The sequence below is a fragment of the Solanum verrucosum genome, unplaced genomic scaffold (genome assembly GCF_900185275.1).
Source record: "Solanum verrucosum unplaced genomic scaffold, falcon-dt-bn FXZP01000117.1, whole genome shotgun sequence".
Classification (NCBI taxonomy): Eukaryota; Viridiplantae; Streptophyta; class Magnoliopsida; order Solanales; family Solanaceae; genus Solanum; species Solanum verrucosum.
In genome coordinates this window covers 231183-253043 of record NW_026020014.1, presented here as the reverse complement: position 1 = coordinate 253043, position 21861 = coordinate 231183, and the positions used below count along the sequence as shown (strand labels likewise).

General features: G+C 32.9%; 2 protein-coding genes and 1 long non-coding RNA gene across 3 annotated transcripts; 1 reads left to right on the top strand and 2 right to left on the bottom strand.

Annotated features, from left to right (window-relative positions):
- The first annotated feature begins 284 nt into the window (after positions 1 to 284).
- On the top strand, positions 285 to 4227 carry LOC125820560 (D-glycerate 3-kinase, chloroplastic). The gene is made up of 12 exons (XM_049499962.1): positions 285 to 605; positions 1890 to 2275; positions 2404 to 2483; positions 2560 to 2611; positions 2691 to 2732; positions 2803 to 2881; positions 2963 to 2994; positions 3078 to 3146; positions 3392 to 3466; positions 3551 to 3667; positions 3751 to 3801; positions 3905 to 4227. The coding sequence occupies exons 1-12, from the start codon at positions 362 to 364 to the stop codon at positions 4046 to 4048; spliced, it is 1371 nt and encodes a 456-aa protein (XP_049355919.1). The 5' UTR covers positions 285 to 361; the 3' UTR covers positions 4049 to 4227.
- A 439-nt stretch (positions 4228 to 4666) lies between these two features.
- LOC125820583 (uncharacterized) lies at positions 4667 to 6966 on the bottom strand. The gene is made up of 2 exons (XR_007442538.1): positions 6755 to 6966; positions 4667 to 4922 (listed from the first exon to the last, which is right to left on the bottom strand). It is a non-coding gene; the product is annotated as an uncharacterized LOC125820583 (long non-coding RNA).
- A 3127-nt stretch (positions 6967 to 10093) lies between these two features.
- LOC125820574 (protein CDI-like) lies at positions 10094 to 11489 on the bottom strand. Its single transcript, XM_049499975.1, has 2 exons — positions 11379 to 11489; positions 10094 to 11230 (listed from the first exon to the last, which is right to left on the bottom strand). Exon 2 carries the CDS (start codon positions 11220 to 11222, stop codon positions 10458 to 10460), a length of 765 nt encoding a protein of 254 aa, XP_049355932.1. The 5' UTR covers positions 11223 to 11230; positions 11379 to 11489; the 3' UTR covers positions 10094 to 10457.
- Positions 11490 to 21861: the final 10372 nt, after the last annotated feature.

The window sequence follows — 21861 nt, the reverse complement described above, 5'->3', positions numbered from 1 at the left end:
TCAAATAGAGTTTCTTTGGAATCTTGTGATCTTAAATAAATATTAAATATTTATAATTTTTTTTTTTTTAATCTGGATTCACACTAAAGATTTTGTCCCTGTACTAAAGCCTATAAAAAATATTATTTGAATTTTGTGATCTTAAATGTATGTCCCTATGTTAGTTATTGTTTTCCTCATTCTTTTGTCCCCATAAATAAAATCCAGCTTTGCTTTCAGGTCAGATTCCTTTTGGCCAAATCTTAACCGATCGTTTTGTAACTGTCGTATCCACAAAAAGCTGCAACACACACACACTTGCTGAGAACTTCTCTTACTCACTGTGTGTATGTGAAAGAGAGAGAGAGAGAGAGAGCCGACAATGGCGGGATTGAATATATTATCTCAGACTCCGTCGCCATGGCAGCTGCCAGCTTCCTCCACATCATCATCATTATCATATTCTTTACGATTTCCACATTTTTATGATTTTAATAATATTTACAATTGCGGCGATTTCAAATGCTGGAAAATCGGGTCGACAAATTCTCCCCTTTCTGGAAACCCAAGAGCAAAGCGTCCAACTTTATCCTCTCAAATGTTGCCTCACCTCTCCAATTCATCAGGTTTTGAATTCCAGCTCTACTTTTGTTTTGCTTCAATTCAATTTTCAATTATTGTAATTTGGTTCCTACTATAATTTTTCCTTGTTCGAAGTGGGTGTGAACTTATTTGGCGAGATTCTTGTAATTGGCAGATAATTAGCTGTTCTTGCACATAAATGCTTTGTACCTGCTTATATTAGTTGATCGATCTTGCAGTTGCTAAAATGGGGTTTTTTCATAGGACTGGAAATATTCCTGTTAAGATAAGGTGACAATAACTTGGTTGAACAGATTAAGACTAGCTTTGGTCCGTTTGATAGAGTGTATAAGAATAGTACTGAATATGTTCTTTTTTCTTTTCCTAAAAGATCGTGGGTAGGGGAAGGGGAAATGGGGGAGGGGATTGCAGGATGGGAGAATTGAATGATACATGATTAGTTACAGGTCCATTGGTTAGTTAGCTACAGTGAAAGTTAGCTAAGAGTTCAATTACTATATAGCTTGTAATCAAATCATTTTACAATCAGGATATGAAATATACAAATTTCTCTCTCTCGCTCAATTCTTCTTCTTCCTTACTAACTGTTTTCTTGAGAAACTCCTGAAACAGTGCTTCGATCCTCGAGTTCATTGTGAATTTCTGCAATCGAGTAACATTGAACCCTCACCAATAAAGTGAAAGTTTAGATAGTCAACCAACTGAGCTACTAAGATTCCCCAAAATAGGGTGTATTAGTAATGCGGAGATTATTTCTTATCCACTGTTTGGAATGTTGTTTTAACGACCGCTTTGTCTTTAACCATGCTTATTTATATATTAATAGCCTTTGTATTACTAATATAACATGGTTTGCTATGTATTAGTTATAACTCTATATTACTGAAATTGAGTGTGTATTAGTTATACAAAGGCTGGAAATCCTACCAAACAAAGTATTAAATAAAACTCTGAAGGTTATTCTTGTTTCCCTTTTTTCTTCTGAAATGAAAGGAATCAACTTTGAACGAAGGTTATTCTTCAAATTTCAAATCCATATACAAAATTTGTGATAGGTTTTGGAAATTCAATTTTTACTTTATGAGATGAAAGACAAACACAAGGTGTAAGCCTAGATGCAAGTTTTGCTACATAGTGAAAAAGATGAATAGCTAACTGTATGCCGTGGATCTTTCTTTTTTACTTCTTGTAATCTATATGGTTTATTTATTGTGTCAGTTGATGACCATTAGTGTTACTTCCGTGAAAATGCTGCCCTGTCATGTTCTTTCACCCTTTTGCATTCATGGCTGATCATGGTTGTGCAGGCAGTGGATATTCATGGATGCAAGATAAATCTGCTTCTTGTGATAATTTTTCCCCTAATGGAAGGAAGCAAGGTCCATTGAACGCTGTGTCTTCAAAAGAAATAGCACAAGTTTCTTCTGTGGACGATCTTTATGAATTCATATGCTCAGGCCCCCTCATCAGTAAGATAGGTCTGACGTCGGAAAAGGTGGCTGAGTCCATTGACAAGTGGATAGAGTATGGGTTACGGCTTTGTAGATTGTTTCAGCTCAACCAGTTGTCTCTCAACGAGGCCCAAAAAATTCGAATCTACCACTACTATATTCCAGTCTTCTTGTGGTGTGAACAGGAAATTTCACAGCATAGTTCCAAGTTCAAAGAAGAAGAAGAAATCCCTCCATTGGTGGTAGACACATTTTTATTATTCTCTTGGTTCTTGTGTGTTTGATTTCCATTAAGGTCAATATCATGCTGGTCTGATTAGAAAAGCTAGACATAAACACACCTAAGATAAGATATATTCTTGGCATGTAGATTGGCTTCAGTGCGCCTCAAGGATGTGGAAAGACAACGCTAGTATTCGCATTAGAATATCTTTTTAAAATCACTGGGAGGTAAGTTGCTTTCATGAGTTTTTGCTTCCTCTGTGGGACAGAAATAACCAAACATTATGCTCACACATAACATCAGGAGAGCTGCTACAATATCCATTGATGATTTTTACTTAACAGCAGAAGAACAGGTAAATGTTTCATGAGTTTGCTGCTTGCTAGTTTCCGTCTGTGTATTATCACCAATGCTGACACATTATGTGGTTTTAGGCGAAATTAAGAGACAGCAACCCAGGGAACTTGCTTTTGGAGGTAGAAAATGACGAATTTCACTTCTTCTTTTCTCAAAAAAATAAAATAAAAATTTTCATCTTCACTTCAGTTTCGTGGAAATGCTGGAAGCCATGATCTTCCATTGTCTGTTGAGACACTGACAGCACTAAGTAAATTGACGAAAGAAGGTGAATGCACCTTTTTAGCTTGTGCTACTTTTCAATTAGGCACTGCATCTATATGCTTAACTAATATTCAACTCCATCCAGGTGTGAAGATGAAGCTTCCTAGATATGATAAAGTAAGTAAGAAAGACTAGTAAACATTTAAGTCTCAGTGGGTTATTAATATTATGTGTTACTTATTCTGAAACTCTATTTCCAGTCTGCTTACAGTGGTAGAGGTGACAGAGCTGATCCCTCCGAATGGCCAGAGGTTGAAGGGCCTCTACCGGTAGGAAGTTGTTTTTATTTAGAGCAGGCAATTAGTGGTTTTCTGTTCATCTAATGTTTAATGATTCAAAGAGTGACCCCAATTCCATCATTTCCACAAAGTAAAAGTTAAAATTCTAAAATGATATAAAATGTGAGAATGTCAGCATCATGTTCCCTTCTGTAAAAACACAACTTTTCTCATAGATCCAACTCAAGCGAAATGGTAAGATTGCCTCACGTCATTGTCAGTACTTTGGATATTAGGTAATTCTGTTTGAAGGTTGGATGCTTGGTTTCAAACCCCTTCCACCTGAAGTTGTCAAAGCTGTTAATCCACAGGTTCAAATACTAGACTCTCTCTGGATGCTTGTGCCTTTTATTTTGATCTATCTTCTTGGATCATTGAAACTTTAGAAATTGCAGCTAGAGACGGTCAACAAGAACTTAGAAACTTATTATGATGCATGGCATAAGTTTGTCAAGTCATGGATTGTCATCAAGATTCAAGACCCTAGTTATGTCTACCAATGGCGTTTGCAGGTTCATTATGTGATATCATCTGCATTTTGCTCCATATTTATTCTTGTGCGATTTGTTTAAATAGTCTAGTGGGATGTTCTTAGGCGGAGATTGCAATGAGGGCTGACGGGAAGGCTGGGATGACTGATGAGGAGGTAAAACTTTATGTGTATTCTTTCTCAAAAAAGAAATGAAAACCATCAGTTAATGCTTTAGAGGAACGTTTTCCAATTTTTTATTTTGTTCCACTTTTCACAGGTGAAGGACTTTGTATCCCGCTACTTGCCAGCATACAAGGCTTATCTTCCCACACTGTACTCAGAAGGACCTTCTGGCTCAGATCCGGAGCATGTTCTTCTCATTGATATTGATGAAGGGAGAAATCCCATCCTCGGTTGCTAAGGTAAATCTGCAGTAATGGAGTTACTTTTGATCCTTGATAGATTATTAAGCAAAGATCATAATAATCTTCGCAAGCATCATTTCCTCCTGAGAATGTCTTCAATTGTACATTCAAATGTACTACTGTAAATTAAGCCACATGTGAAGGTAAAATGTTTGAACAAAATTTTGCTCGAGTTTCATTGTTTAATTTAGATCCTCGATTGATTTTGTGCAAAAATTAAACCCTCACAAGCGTTCTTTCCACCTGAGTGTGTCTTCAGTTGTATTTCAAGTTTAATACTGTACATCAAGCCATACGTGAAGGTAAAAATGTCTATTATTTTGTTGTTGTTCGAGTTACTTTCTTTTGACTTGGTGTTTATTGGGCCTATCTTTTGACCATAAACCTTCTCTGGTAATGACTTATATTTGATGCAAATATGCCAAAGACCTAACTCTAGTAGTCCAAAAGGGAACTGTATTTATAACTTCTTTGCGCTAACCATTTATCTAGTTTAACAACTCTAGTGTGTTTGGTATGACAGAGTTCATGTTTCATCAAAATGGAGAATTTTTGTACTCACACCAAACAAACAGATAACATAAAATGTTCTACGTTGAAAGAAAAAAAAAAAATTCAATAGAAAATGACTTAAAAGCACAAGTTTATTCAACTTCACAGTTTTTAAACATACAGTGGAAGGTAACAAAAGAGACGTGGAAGAAACTTAGTGTGAGAACAAGGAAACAAATTCCATTTTTAGCTTATGTTGCTAACATAGTAACACAGGGTTGGCATGGCTAGGAGGGACATCAAGTACAGCAGCAGAGCATGTCCAGACAGCACTCACAGGTCTCGTAGTAACAGAAGCAGCAACACATTGTGAACACACTGCATTCATTCACTCAAGTAAATCTGTCTTACTATCCATATTGTATTAAGGCCAAATAAAATTAGAAGAAAAACGCTACGCCTCAAATCTTGATCCCTAAGTTAGAGTTAGTTATATCGCTCTATTCAAGCTCATCTAAGTACGTCAGTGATGAAAATTTTAAGCTTCTACACAAATTTGTCAGTTTCTTACCAAAGTAAGTCATTATTAAAATCAATTCACCAAAATAATATGTTTTTTTTTTAAATTTTACAAAACTAGTATATTCGTAGTTCTCAGTAATGTTTTAGGTTATATTTTATCCAAAAAAAATCAATAACAAAAAGACAAAAATCTGACAGAGTAAACAGACATAAAACGTTATTGTCAGTGACGTTTTATAATTCGTTACTCTGAGGCACGTTTTACAGCTAAAACGTGACTCACAGTAACGTTTTTGTAGAATGACTGAAAATTGAAATTCAATCTTGTACATGTCTCATTCATTATTCAAATTTCCACTATTAAATCGAATATATATATATATATATATATATATATATTTACTTCATACCGGATGTAATCCATGAGTGGTGTCTAGGAAGGTTTAAGTAAACCAAGACAAGCATTTGAGGAAAATTCTCCACCTTCCGAAACATTTTCACTTGATAAAAATTGGTAAAAAACTTTCAATATAAGTACATACAATCTGAAAATTTACATCCATTAGAACATCATTGCAAGGTTCAACCTTAGAAGGAAGATGACCATGCAGAGACCATCGAACAAAGGAAACTGCTTAATTACAGAGTACGAAATGCAAAATAGTAGCTACTGCAGATGCTAAAGCGAAACAACTGTAAACGAGACGTGGAGATCCAGCAGCAAATTTCTGATTTGTTCTTAATTAGCCAAAATATATCTATCCATTTTAATAGTAGAAATTTGAATAATGAATGAGGCATGTACAAGATTGAATTTCAATATTCAGCCATTCCAGAGAAACGTTACTGTGAGTCACGTTTTAGCAATAAAACGTGCTTCAGAGTAACAAATTATAAAACGTTACTGACAATAATGTTTTATGTTTGTTTATTCTGTCAGATTTTTGTCTTTTTGTTATTTAATTTTTTTGAATAAAATACAACCTAAAATGCTACTGAGAACTACGTTTATACTAATTTCAAAAAAACGTAATATGTTGATGAATTGATTTTAATAATGGCTTACTTTGGTCAATCAATTCCAGTTCCTTATGCTTCCAAGTTTTAAACCCCATAAACATGTTGATTATTCAGTTTTTACTTCTAGAAAAGATTACCATCAATCTTTCCCTTTTTTAGTCTGGTGAATAAACAACATATCCAAAACTAAAACAAACAAAAAAGAGCATCCCTCCCCACCCCCTGCAATATTGGGGGATCAAAGCAGAATAAGGTCAGAAGATGCCTTTAGTGATCAAAATAAGGTCAAAAGATGTCTTTAGAGGCCTAGCCAAAGTAAAAAAGATAGGTAACAAAACTAGCATATTACATAAACATGTCATCTCACTTAGCTTTTGGCATATATGCCTTCCAAGTTTACAAATCACAAGTAGGCACTTAAACTTGTATAGAGTTGAACAAGTAGATACACGCATCCTATTTAGCATCCTTTGTAGCAATTCACGTCCTACACAACATCCTACGTGGCGTCTTACATGTATTGTGTGTCACGTAGAATATGTGCATCTACTTGTTCAACTTTATACATGTTTAAGTATATACACACTCAAAATTGAAGGGCACAGATGTCAGTTGATATCTAAAACTCGTAAATGCAAAAAAATCCATAGATGTGAAAAAGTACAAACCAAGCGTAAAGGCATCCTTTTTCCTCGCGTCGACGTTTGACATGTTCAAGATAAGACATCTCTTGATATTGTGGTGCATCCATTTTTCTACTACTTCTCTAATATTCAACTAAAGAGAGAGAGAGCTTTTGCTTTATAGCTTGACAAGATTTTTAAGAAAAAAAAAGAGAACACTTTCAGTATATGGTTTATAAAGACAACTCAAAAGTTTCTGTAGAGTAAGACACATGATTTGTCTCAATTATAATATATCAGGCATTAATTAGAAATTTGGATTTGGTCATTTTCAGTATTATACTACTTGTCTTCTCATAATTGACCAATGTACATATCTTTCTCATTTTTTCAGTAGACATTGTTAGAGTATCAACTTACTCATACATTACCAAAAAGACATAATGATTTACACTCAATATTTGTTGAATCCCCTTATATAAATTTCTAGCTCCGCCATCTTCGGAGAATAAAGGAAGTAAAAATTAGTAACAGCAGTATGATAGGAAAGATTGGTATTAAGTCCCTGTCGTAGGGTAGAGAAACATGAAACGTGTGGCATTAGTTGTTTCCACAAAACCTAGAAGGATCTATCAAAGTTATCTCAAATGACAGAGATGTGAGGAAAGACTACAGGTTTTTTTTTAAACCTGAAATCATGTTAAAATAACAGGTACTCCTACTAATCATCATTTCAACAAGACTGCAACTTTTTATATAACCGAGAAATCCACGAGGCCCAATGGGATCACAAGTAACAATTGTTCAATGAACAACTACAACATATCTAGTGTAATCCCACGAGTGAGGTATGGGGAGGGTAGACTGTACAATCGCTCAATGATTTTACAAAAATTGCTCATTCAACAGACAGATGATCTCATCAGCAAAAAAAAGTAGTGTAGCTGGATTACTACAATGAGGGTACTGCCAAGTTCAATCATACACATGTAGACTTCATCATGAGCTACCTTACATTATTGTTGTACATTACGTGATCTTCTGAACTCGATTTTCACATTGAAACCTCAATAATTTGAGCATATTAAAGGATTCCTCTCTTTTCTGTTGCAGTTACCTGAAAAAACACAAAAAGTTAGCCTAACTTCATTCTAAAAATATTGTTTCCCTCCCTATCAGGCTCATGAAGTTACAGTACTACTAATGCCTCATTAATAAGCACCACAATCATCGTAGTGATATCATTTTCAGGATTGTTGACATGTTACTGCTTATGAGGAGTTTGAAACTGATACAAGTTTTCGTTACAAGCTAACAAGTTCGTAGTTGGAATTGTGATTATTGTTTAGGTTTGAAACAGAAGCAAGTTAGTGCAACCAGTAATAACATAAGAGATCATACTCTTCAGCCTTAAAAAAGAAGCAAATGAACTCAAGAATTATGATAAATTGACTCCTGAATTAGGAAATATGGGACATATCAGGTTGTAAAAACATTATCAATCCCAATCCAAAAATAATAAGGGACCGACGATGAGTCCACAGGTGGAAAAAGTATGCTTCATACCCATATGGCGCCAGCATAAATGTTGAGTTAAATAAAGCTGCAGTATGTGATACTCAATGAGCTTCAAAGGCACAAACAGGTTCGGTCAAGCCAGCTTATCTGTAGTGTTCCAAAGTAAACGAGAAGTTTATGCTGAATTGCTCGGACTCGAGTGTGGATCTAAAGGTTGGCTTCTCCATCATATAAATTTTAGGATTCAGGGTATGGATCTGAGTGCAGATGCGGGTGTTGAGATAAGAAGCCAATAAATGCATAATATCATATAAAGTGTATATCTTGATTAATTAAACCTATCGAACTAGAACTAATAGAAGTTAATTCTTAATAATACCTAATATTTTATTCATAAAATATCTAGTAACAACCAAACATTCTCATACTTTATATGACTACATGACATAAACCCAAAAATCAAACAAAATACCCAATCAATCTACACATTTGGTAATAAATGAGTCAAAAAACACCCAAGGTAAGTTGACCAAATCTGGTGTGCCACATCCATGTCGTATCAACATGGGTGCGGCAAAGATTTTGAAGAGTAAGAGCAACATAGATTTATCTATACACACTAAACCACTGACTTATGCTGATCAAACTAATACTAATAATCAGAAGTTATAAATGTTATCTGCACAAATGTAAAATTCCTCACATCCAATGTAATGCTTAATCAAACAATCTAAGGGTAGGATACCTAAATAAACCCTTAAACTATGAAAATAAGTAAGTGCACTGTAGAATAATGATAGATATGTTAGAATTAGGAAGTTCAAAATCTAGGAAAGGTAGATTTACCACATTGAGAGGTAGAATTCTGAGGAGAAGACTGGCCAGTGGCCAACAATCCTCTACAGCATCTGATGCTTATGCAATCAGCAGTGTTAATCAACTTTCACAGAGAAATACCACTGCCAGCAGAAAAGTAAGTTTGAAACAAAGGTCAGTCACTCCGCAAATCCAAATACGTCTTCCGGGAAACGGAAGGTAAATATAAGCTATGATGTCTAGTACAAGCATATCTTTAGAAAGATGTTAGATTAGATCAATGTATGCTTACACATTAAGAAGTGATATGCATAGAAACACTTATTTTCTCTTTGAATAGACTATTGTTTTACATTTATTACCTGGAAAAAACTATCCCAAAATAGCAGAAGCTAGTGACCATAAAAAAGAACAAAGGGACAGAGTGCCACAAAAAAATCAGTTTAACCATAGACAAAGGGGAAGTATAGATTAAAAAGGAAGTAATGAGTGTTGGCAAATAACATCTCAATCAGTGCAGATTTAAGTGACAATGATACCCCATTGTTTAAGAGAATAAAAGATAAGAGATAGCATCATTTCTACCAAGCAAAAAGAATTAGAAGGACAAGCAAATTGTCTGAGAAGAATAACCACAAGGGCAGATGGACATGAAGGCAACGGCTTCTAATTTAGCTGTTAGGCTAAAGCACAGACATGATCAGTCTCACTATTGTAAGTTGAGGCAGCACAAGCATAAATGAGCAATTATACGAACAACCCACTACTTCAAAGTGCTTTCTTGAGCAACATAAAAGAAAAAGTTATTGTAACGCGCACCTTCCTACTCAACACCATCCTCCCCATAAGAAATCCCAAAGCATAAAAAGATGACAATGATACCGTCAAAGTGATAGATAACTCAAACTAAGAAAAGTTACTTTTTGCTCAACACCTTATGATAAGCTCAAGAAGCTTCTTGAAAACACACCAATGCTCAATACAGAATTAATTCTCAAAAAAAACATCTTGCAGGAAGAGAGGGGAGAAGGGGCATTTCCTAAAACCAAATTACAGAAGCAACCAAACCTCCATCGTTTCTCATTAATGAAACCAAATTACAAATCCAGAGCAGATATCAATAATAAATTTGTAGATCATCACACAATCTACTACCTTCTATACTAACAGACATCTATTACAATTATAATACAACTCTATATGACTTAAAAGTCTGCTTATCAGATATAGCAACACAGAATAAATATTGGCTTGAATTACAAAGAATCTCGAAGTGAGAAAATACAAAATAAATAATGTGGAAGATTAAATTAATGGCATAACCTTCTAATTACTGAACACACTTACAACAACAACCACCAGCTGATTACCTTAACATACACCCTGCGATTTAAACAATGTTGTCTACATTGGCTTAAACCACCTTCTCCTTTGCCTTCTTGGACTCTTCCAATTCCTTCAACCACAATTCACCAAATTCACAATCTTTCCACGCCTCAAACCAGGGTCCACCAAGTGTATAGTGAATCGCCTTAGGAAATGTAGCTGGATCACCTTCAACAACCTTATTATGCCCCACAAGAAAGTTCCACACAAATGGAACCTCCCCAATCTCCTCATCCTCCAACCACATGAAGCGATGAAGAAATGCCCCGGACTCAGAATTCACCACCTCAGGTGTTAGCCCCCGGTTCTTTGGATGTCCACAGTTATAAAGAACCATGGACGACCAATTCTTCCTAGGATAAACCGTTTGCACTGCACCGTCCATTTTCGTAGTCTCTTTTGGAGTATAATCATGTTGTACACACATTAAAGCATATTTATCATCAACCATATCCCTCAATTCTTTAATATCCCCTAAGTACAAGAAATCACAATCAACAAACATAGCCCAACCCTCATAATCTGCCAAATAAGGCGTCAAAAATCGCGAAAATGAAAACTCAGTACTTTCCAATTTCCCTCTTTCACGCCAATACAGACCCTGCTCCCTCAACTCACATTGCTTAATGGGTGTTATCTCAAGTGGGATTGATGATCTTTTCAGAAGGGAATAACGACAAACCTCATACGCAACATCTTCTCGTGGATCATAGCCTACGAAAATCTTGAATGGCCTCAAAGGGGTCTCAGATTTCTCTACATTTGAATGCAAATCTTTCACCACAGACGACATTACAGTCTCTGCAAATCACAAAATCAACAAAATTACAAATCCCTGAAAAACAACTTATTTGAATCTTGAAAAAAAAAATCGCATTTCTGTAAACAAAATCGAATCTTGGACCATAATTATGAGTTGAAATAGAAAATTTGAAAGCTTGAAACATACCTTTTTAGAGCGATAACAGATCTGGTTTGGACTGAAAAGAGAAAACAATATTTTTTTTTCCTTTTCTGGTTGAAGAAAAAGAGTCAAAGATTTGTAACTGAGAAGTAATAATTGTGAGGGATCCCGAGAAGAACGTAAAGTATTTATAGAACACTAGTTTTCTAAATACATGGAGTAAAATTTATTTATTTTTTTAAAAGTTAGACACGTGCGTCATATATGACATTATACATACGATGTGAGTTATGAAATAGAACGTCATTAAGGATGAATATGTTTACTTGCACAATTTTATATAAACTTAAGTGTTTATTTATGCACATTCAAAATTAGAGAATGTAGGAACGGAAGACTTTTAAAATTTGTGGTTTAAAATGAATGATAGAAATTTGTGTGGTTATAGGGTAAAATAGACATTTTATAGTTAAATTGTTACTTAATATAGAAACGTGTCATTTTTTTTTTGACTAAGTAAAAAGGAAAGTAAGTCACATAAATTGAGACAGAGGAAGTATTATGCTTTAAATTTAGTATCGAAATTCAATGAGGAAATGGATAATTTTGCCTAATCTCTGACTAAACAATTTGTATGGCTATGTGTTTGATAAGATGGCCCAACCAAAATGACAATTAGGAGTACGATAATACAATGGCTTTTGTTTTTTCTTCTCATGAATTCCTATGTCATTTTGTTAATGTTGTTATTAATTGCTATAAAAGAAAAAGAATAATAGTAAATAAGAATGTCAAATGGACAGATTCAGGTGGGTTAATATGAACTAAGTTAATATTTTAACGAAATATTAACTTGTTTAAATAGTACTTATGAAGAAAAAAATAATACATTATAGCTCAATCAACTAAATTATTGTGTGAAAAATATGAGTGTTTACCGTTCGCAATGCAGATGGAGAGTGTTGGCATGTGTTACACTACTTTTTTTTTTCTTTTCATATTTTATAAAAGAGAGCTTCATACATGGCATACCTAGCTAAGACATAAAAGTTAAGTACTTATTACCTCATTAGTCATTATTTAAGATAATTAAGTTATTAGTAGTATTTTATTTTTTTAGTTTGTTTCAATTTATGTGGTATAGTTGAAATTTAAAGATTTAAATTTCTATATTTTGATTGTTAATTTGGATATAGAATTTTTAAGTTCTTTAATATAAAATTTACATAAAAATACTATAAATCACAATAATTAACAACTTAAATATTTAAAAAGTATATAAAAGAAATTGATTACTTCATACTTGTTTGACTCTCAAAATTTAAATTGTGCAACATAAACTGGGACAAAGGGAGTATTAACAATATTCCTTTAGCAATCATTATTGAAACATATTGAAAGATTAGTTTGAGTAGTACTTTAAGCAAAATAAATTTGTTTCCTCGACGCTCTCCTTTTCTTAATATCTTTTACTCTTAAAAAAACTGTTAATGGTCATATAGAATGTTATTTAGGACGCATATATGTATTTGTTCAGTTTTATTCAAATTTAAATATTTATGTATGCAAATTCAAAATTAAAGAATTTAGATGTCAAACAATTCTAATTTAAAAGACATATTTATATATTATACTAATCTCTCCCTAAACACTTTGTATGGCTATGCTGTTGCCTGTTTGATAAGATGCTCCAACCAAAATGACAATTAGGAGTACGATAATACTAAGGCTTTTGTTTTGTCTTCTCATGAGTTTTCTTTATTATTTATTTATTTATTTATATTTGTTAATGTTGTTATTATTGCTATAAAAGAAAAGAATAATAGTAAATAAGAATGTCGGACAGATTGAAGTGGGTTAATATGAAGTAAGTTCATATTTTAACGAAATATTAACCTGTTTAAATAGTATTTGTGAAAAAATAACAAATTATAGCTCAATCAACTTAATTATTGTGCGAAAGACGCGGGTGTTTATTGTTGGCATTGCAAATGGAGAGTGTCGCTATGTGCTTGACTACTTTTTTTCAGGATGTGTTTGGTATGAAAAAAAATGTTTTTAGGAAAATATTTTATTGGAAAACAAGTTGGTTTTTAATTTATTTTCTCATACTTGGTTGGTAAATGAAAAATATTTTCTAGCGTTTAGTTGGTGAATGAAAAATATTTCTTTAGGAAAATAGTTTCTGACTCAAAAACCAACTTCGATAATCGATTCAGGACTCGAACCGACACCCAAATAGGGAGACGACCCCAACAACCAATTTGAGACCCGACCCTCAATTCGGAATATCTTTCATTCAAACTAGGACTAACCCTGACCCTAACGACTGATTAGGAATCTGATCCAAGACATGACACTGACTCATACATGGCATGTTAATGTTGAATGTGAATTGCCATATAGGATGCTATTTAGAACACATATGTTTACTTGTTCAGTTTTATATAAACTTAAATGTTTATTTTTGCACATTCAAAATTAAAGAATGTAGATATCAGATTATACTAATTTAAAAGACATATTTATATATTATGCTTTAAATTTATTATCAAAATTAAGAATTTGAATCTCGATGAAGAGAGGGATTATTTTGCCTAATCTCTCACTGAACACTTTGTATGGCTATGCTGTTTGATAAAGATGCTTCAACCAAAATGACTATTATGAGTACGATAATACTAAGGCTTTTGGTTTTTCTTCTCATGAGTTTTTATTTTTTATTATTTGTTTAATTTTTTTCATTTTGTTAATGCTGTTATTATTGCTATAAAAGAAAAGAATAATGGTAAATAAGAATGTCGAACAGATTGAAGCGGGCTAATATGAACTAAGGTAATATTTTACGAAATATTAACTTGTTTAAATAGTATTTGTGAAAAAATAATAAATTATAGCTCAATCAACTTAATTATTGTGTGAAATACGCGGGTGTTTACCATTGGTAATACATGTCGTCATGTGCTTGACTACTTTTTTTCGGGTGTGTTTGGTATGAATGAAAATGTTTTCAGGAAAATATTTTCTTGGAAAACAAGTTAATTTTTAACTCATTTTCTCATGTGTGGTTGGTAATGAAAAATATTTTCTAGCGTTTAGTTGGTGAATGAAAAATATTTTCCAGAAAATATATTTTACTTTTTGGCTAGAGAGTAGAATTTTTTCTTTAGGAAAATAGTTTCTAACTCAAAAACCAACCTCGATAATCGATTTACGACTCGACCCGACATTCGAGTTGGGACACAATCCCAACGACCAATTTGAGACCCAACTCTCAATTAGGGATCCGTCATTCAAATTGGGACCCAACCTGCTTGACCCTGGCGATTGATTAGAAAATTCGATCCAGAACATGACACCGACTCATACGTGACGTATTACATGTAGAATGTGAATTGCAACATAGAATGCTATTTAGGACACATATGTCTATTTGTTTAGTTATATACAAACTTTAAGTGTTTATTTATGCACATTCAAAGTTACAAAACATAAATGTTAGATAATATCAATTTAAAGGACACATTCATATAATATACTTTAAATTTATTATCAAATTTTGAAATCTGAATCTCGAAAGTTTAATCATGTCATATGAAAATAAGGAATATTCACGGCACCGACAAAATAAATCAATGAAGAGAGGGATTATTTTGCCTATTCTCTCATATGGCTATGCTGTTTGATAAAGAAGCTCCAACCAAAATGATAGGAATGGAAGAATACAAAGGCTTTTGTTTTTATTCTCATGAGTTTTTTTTTTTCATTTTTTAAATGTGGTTATTATTGCTATAATAGAAAAGAATAAGTAGTAAATAAGAATGTCAAATAAACAGATTGAAGTGGGTTAATATGAGCTGAGTTAATATTTTAACGAGTTATTAATCAATTCAAATATTATTTGAAAATAAATATTGAATCATAGCTTAATCGACTTAATTAATGTGTGAAAGACGCGGATATTTATCGTCGGCAAAATAGACAGAGAGTTTCGACATGTGTTACGCTACTTTTTTTTTCTTTTAAGCTTCACACATGGCATACCTAAGACATAAAAGTTAAGAACTAATTATTATCTCATTTTATTTAGGGAAAAGGATCAAAAATACCCTCAAACTATTACAAATAGAGCAAATATACCCTCCGTATGAATTTGGGTGCAAAACTACCCCCACCGTTACTCAATAGGCTCAAAAATGCCCTTGGCTAACGGAAAAGTAAAAAAAAGGAATTTAAAAAACTTTTAAAATAAGAAAAGGTTGACTTTTTCGTTTGTTGCCTCCTCTCTCATTCTGCTCGCTGCCCCCAAGTTCCATCCACCAGCCTATTTTATAAAAAAAAAAAGTTATTTTTTCTCAAGGCATATTTATCAAGAACTTGCATGATTTTTCCATATACGGGATAAATTGCTAAATTCAAGTTATGCCATCTCATTGCCAAGTAGAGCAAATATATATCAAGCAAAGGATATGTAGAAATCTAGAGTACTCTTGTCAAAAAGTCTAAATCTATTACTCATTTTCTATCATTAATACTGCACAAAATTGAGTTAAAATTTCAGTGTACGCATATTAAACTGAACAATTCAACATATACACTGGCACTAATTGTTCTAGTAGAAAAATTTTGCTCTTTGTATCATTCCTACATGCTAGTTTTCTCCGTTCAATATCCTATAATATGCAATTAGTTCATGTTTACTTTTAAGTAACTTATATGCATACAAAGAGAAATATTAAAAGGTTGCAATTTATCTTGATTGCAATATATGTTGCCACTTGTTGAAGAATAATACTTGAAGTTAGTTTGTTTTGCAATATTAACCAGAAATGACTTCAGTACGATAAAAATCATTTTTAACGACAATAAATATACGTATTAATAAAGAGGTCTTTACCACATTAGTTAATTATTATTGGATCAAATATCGCTATAGGGTTTAGACACATTTACGAAGAGTGTTAATTGTTGTTCAAAATACACACATATATTTATATATATAACTGTAATTAAGTTGTTGTTGTTAATTAATTGTCACTAAAGATATTTTTGATGTCGTGCTTATATACAAATTTGTTTACTTGACATCATAAAATTTCATCATCGAATACAAGCCATGGTCGTGGGTGAAACTTGAGTGTAGATTAGTCAAAATGCGTTCAGTTTTGAGTGACAAAAGAGGGATTTAAGTTTTTTTTGTTTGGGTTTTGGTTCGATCTGATTTAAGAGGTAAGGAAGGAACAAAGAGGAAGAAGAGTGGCAGCGGGAGAAAATTGGAAGGGGCAGGTGAAAAGAAAAAGTTGACTTTTTCTTATTTTAAAAGTTTTTTAAATTCCTTTTTTTTACTTTTCCGTTAGCCAAGGGCATTTTTGAGCCTATTGAGTAACGGTGGGGGTAGTTTTGCACCCAAATTCAAACGGAGGGTATATTTGCTCTATTTGTAATAGTTTGAGGGTATTTTTGATCCTTTTCCCTTTTATTTAAGATAATTAAGTTATTAGTAGTATTTTATTTTTTCAGTTCGTTCCAATTTATGTTGTATAGTTGGAATTTAAAATTTAAAATTTCTAAATTTTTATCGTGAATTTGGATATAGAATTTTAAGTTCTTTAATATAAAATTTATATAAAATTATTATAAATCATAATAATTAATAAATAAAATATTTGAAAGGTATATAAAAGAAATTGATTACTTCATATTTGATTGACTCTCAAAATTTAAATTTGCAACATAACTTGGGACCACTACAAAAAAAAGTGTGAATTACATGGGGATTAGTATGAAAATTTGTAGGAAAATAAGTTTCCTACGGATTTTCATACTAATTGTCGCGCCCCATTTTTCTCAAAACGGGTTCTGGTGCACGACCTAACAACTCTTTTGGGTTTTGGGTGATGAAGAGTCGCCACCTAACGAATTAAGGCGCGTTAGGGCGCCTATCTAACCTAACTAAGTCTAGCTAAGGTCAACGAACCAGAGATCAGGGTAAGGGTTCAAATTACCTCGAGGGGAAGGTGTTAGGCATCCCTCGAGGTCCACAAATGTGGGTCCCGGCCGTGTCTCATGCAATATGTGGGGGTTACAAGTAGCAAGAAGGTCACTTCAATTATTGGTTTATTTAATTAGCATGATTACTAAGTGATAAATAATATTAAACAATTAAAGCCATTTTAATTATTTATTTAATTAATTAAGCATGCGAAAACTAGGTGATAACAATATTAAGCAATTAAGAGCACTTTAATTATTTTAGTTAATTAGATAGGCATACGAGACTAAGTGATAACATAATAAATAAATATTACACAATAAATAAAGAGACGAGCAAGGAGATAGAAATTTGCACAATTAGATAGAATAAACACTTTTTATTTTTTATTAAACTACCCCAAATAATTATAACAAGTAGAGGGAAAAAAGGAAAGGGAGACTCTGAAGGACTTTAGGATCAGCACTCGACATTATTTTTTATTTTTTGATAGGCTTCCGTGTAGGGACTGACAAAACCGAGGTTTGTCGCTTTAGCCTGAGTCGATGTCATCATCTCCATAGGGCCTAGACTACCCCTACCCCACCACCGCATGCTTTTCGTCTCTAAAAGATGTCTAGCGTCCCCACGTAAGGTTCAAGAGGCATTGGACTGCTATTAGGGTGAATTTAGACAACAAAATATAATAGGCCCACCTAGACACCAAGTCAAACGATTTGGACGACCATTTAGCACATAGGGTCTCATATTAGCCTCTAGATTTTATTAACATGCTTGCAAACAACAACATAATTAATGAAAAGGTCGCATACTAAAGCGTGTGCATAGACAAGCAAAACACTCAATATAATAATGGATTAATTTTAAAATGGACAAAAATGTTACAAGTCAGGTAAAGCTTATTAGACTGATTTAGTTATTGATTAATTTAAAATGAGGCACTTTATAATAACACAAATGGGCAAAATATTTTAAAGCAATACCAAATAATTAAGGCTAAAACTTAATTTTTATTTGCAGCAGTTTAGTAGATGCAGAAAATAACCAGTAGCTGATTTTTCTTACGTAGCAAGATTATGATGCAGAGGATAATATTTAAAATAGACCTGAATTAGAGCAGCAAGTAGCAGATGCAAAGAAATGACTTGATTAATTTATTATTAAGCTGTTATGAAGCGATAGCAGAACAATGCATAAAAGTAGCTCAGTTATTTAATAGGCTGCCAATCGACGTATTTATTTATGGCTGAAAATTATTGTAAATGCAGAAAATGTTGAACAATGAACAGAAAATATGCTACAGATTTATTTCAATTATTTAACATGCTGGAAGATTATTATCTTATTATCTTATTTTAGTGTCAACAATAAATACATTGCAGAAACTATTCAAAACAAATTTATTTTAATTTTTAAACATGCTGAAAAATTACTAGTGGTCTATAGACGTACTATTCAAGTTAACATGCTGACAAAATTTAAACTATTAACATGCTACAACTTATTAGCAGACTAAAATTAATTAGAGCTCAATTAATTAACAAAAATTAAGTTAATAAAACATGCTGAAATTATTTATTGATTAACTAGCATCAATTTAATTAGTTGAATCCTATAGGCATGTTTTTCTAATGCCAAACTAAATTTATGAGCATTTACGGGCAATTTATTGACATGCAAATATTTAATCCAATCCTACAGGCAGTCATCTAAATGGCGAAAAATATTCTTTGTAGGTAATACTGAAAATTAAGCCTATATGCATGAATTTCTAACCCTTTAACATGCTGAAAAAAAATTACCTATGGGCATGATATCTAAGAAGTGGCAAAAACAAACTGGAACAAACAAGTTGTTATAAATACCAATGTTTAATCACTATTTTATGCATAAAGAAGTTGATCAATGGGTCACATAAAGCAAGGAATATGCATCATTTATTAGTTAGATTGAGTGGGTATACAAATTAAGTAAATAAATTACAATGGATAGTTAAAGCATTTGAACACATTATAAATCTTAAACTATAATTAGACAAGTTTAAATGGGTGATCAAATAATGATAACTTTATTTTTATTTTAGTTAAGATCTAAGTGAAACTATTAAAACGAATTGTCAATCAATCACAATTCTATAGGCGTGCTTTCTACCACAAATAAATTACAAAAAAATAAAACAAGTAGCATATAAATCCCCCTCCCCTTAGGCGACGCCCAAGTTATATTTATATATAGAGAGGGTTAGAGAGTTATACAAATATTACAGAACTAAAATAAAACCAAGAGATAAAGTAAACTAAAATCTATCGGTATCCCCTCCAAAGCGACTCTTCAAAACCTTGGACTCTAAGATCAAGGTCCTGCTCAGAGAAAATATAGTCAAATACATATAAAAGCAAACATGCATAATAAAATAACATTCACATACATGTAGACCCACAATACTTAAACAAACCACTCACGATATATCACACATAAAGGAGAGAGGTGAAGAGGACTAACCCGAATGCTTCCCTTGTTATTCATACACAATATTCAAAATAACACATGCAAAGATGAAAATAAACTAGTGAAGTAGAACCAACCGATTATGCAGAATATAGTTATCAGCAATGCAGACGAACTTAATTCACATAGACCCGTACACAGCAAAACAAAATGGATAAGTACTCCTTAGAACTCACCGGAAATTATTTTTATAGCAGAGAATATTAATCTTTTTTTTTTTGTTCAAGTGTTTCATCCAGTTGTTGGGATGTGTGTTAAAACGTCAGAAAAGAGTGAAAGGGGGTCTTCTTTATATAGTGGGAGGGGGGTCAGCAATTAAGGGAAAGGAAATAATTAAGCAATTATGAAAATATTATTTCCTTAACAAGTAGGGAGCAAAATAAGTAAAATTCGTTTACCTTAATCAAATATCACTTTCTAAAAATACAAGTAAGAATATATTTAAAGTCAAACAAGGTAAAAGAATCAATTAGAGATAACAATAATGTATTAAAGTCACAAGGAATCTGCAATTATCTTAGTCACCCTTGAGAATCAAGAACTTGCCATAACAAGTAGCTTTAAAAATTACAAATCAATCACAGCGGATACCAATATACTTACCATAAACACATTCCAAAGTCAAGGTTTCAATTAATTAATTTAAACTATAATTAAATTTCAGTACTATAACAACCAAATAAATAAATAAAAAATATACGCATGGCAACTACCATACGCAATCACATAATGGTCCCAAAACATGTCAATTAGTAAACCCATTTATGCTCTAATTGATTTAAACATGCAAATTGCTTCTAAATTGAATGAGAATAACCACGTATGAGTTAAAAATCTAGATTAACAAGAGTAACCAAGATAACATGCAAATTCAAAGACAAGTACGAGATATTCATACTAATCTTGGGAAGAACAATGGAGCATATGAATTCTGAACAGGAAATACCATTAGAAAACTTGATGACAATTAATTTAAGCTATTTTATATTAACAAGTAAAGATTTTCTGAGTTGTTTCATGAATAACAACAAACCATAAACAAACATAGAATAGACATTTAAAAGGGCGCACCTGGACGGATCATTAGCTAAATTCAGAAAATTTATCGGAGCTTCTAGCTTCTTCTTTTTTTTTTTCACTTGTTCTTATAGCTGCTGGTCGGGGAGCGATTTTCCAGAGATCGCTGACCGGAGGTTGCCTGGCTGTTCCCGTCGGCTGGAGCTGCTGTTTCCGCCGGTGGAACCTGCTGCTACGCTCGCCTGGCAGCCGTCACGCTGGCTGTGCCATCCGCGCCGGCAGCTGCTGTTGATTCCAGTCGGAGTGCTGCCAGCTGCTGGAGTTGCTGTCCAGATGCTGCTGGTGGTGTTCCTGCGAAGAGAGGAGAGAAAAAAAAAAAAAAAGAGAAAGGGAGAAAGGAAGGAGAGGCGGAGGGAGATGAGAGGGAAAGAAGAGAGGCGGCTGCCACCAGCAGGTGGTAGCCATTGTCGCCGGAAAAAAGGAGATGGAGGTGGGTGAGGCGGCTGCTGGTTTAGAGAGGAAGAGAATGAATGAAAGTTTTTTTAGGGTTTCTTTTGGAGTCTTTAGATATTAAAATAGGAAGGTTAAGGAGAATTGATCTGAACCGTAGGATTAGTTTAAATGAGCGGCTAGGATTTAACTTAAAAAAAATGGACGGATGAGATTAAATGGAATCACAATTCTGAAAATTAGATTGAGAATTGGAATGGCCAAATTTGTAATAAAATTAGCTAGAATTGAAATGAAAGGGTGCCTATAATTGAAATAAAAATTTGAAATTGAATAGGCTAGAATTGGTGCCTATAAATGATTTTGAGGAAAATTTAAGAAATGCTATTCAATTATAATACTACAAATATTATAATATTTTTTTATATAATTAACATCACTTAAAATTTAAAACATTTGAATAAAATAATTACTTTGAGTTTTAAAATATCTTAATAATATTTATGATAATTTTATAAAGCACACATACTAAAATGTACAATTTTTAGACAAAATCAACTA

Coding starts and splice junctions, on each gene's coding strand:
- LOC125820560 (XM_049499962.1), top strand. CDS start 362: ATGGCGGGATTGAATATATTATCTCAGACTCCGTCGCCATGGCAGCTG. Junction 2,484..2,559: donor CTTTTTAAAATCACTGGGAG/GTAAGTTGCTTT, acceptor ACATAACATCAG/GAGAGCTGCTACAATATCCA. Junction 2,612..2,690: donor ACTTAACAGCAGAAGAACAG/GTAAATGTTTCA, acceptor ATGTGGTTTTAG/GCGAAATTAAGAGACAGCAA.
- LOC125820574 (XM_049499975.1), bottom strand. CDS start 11,222: ATGTCGTCTGTGGTGAAAGATTTGCATTCAAATGTAGAGAAATCTGAG.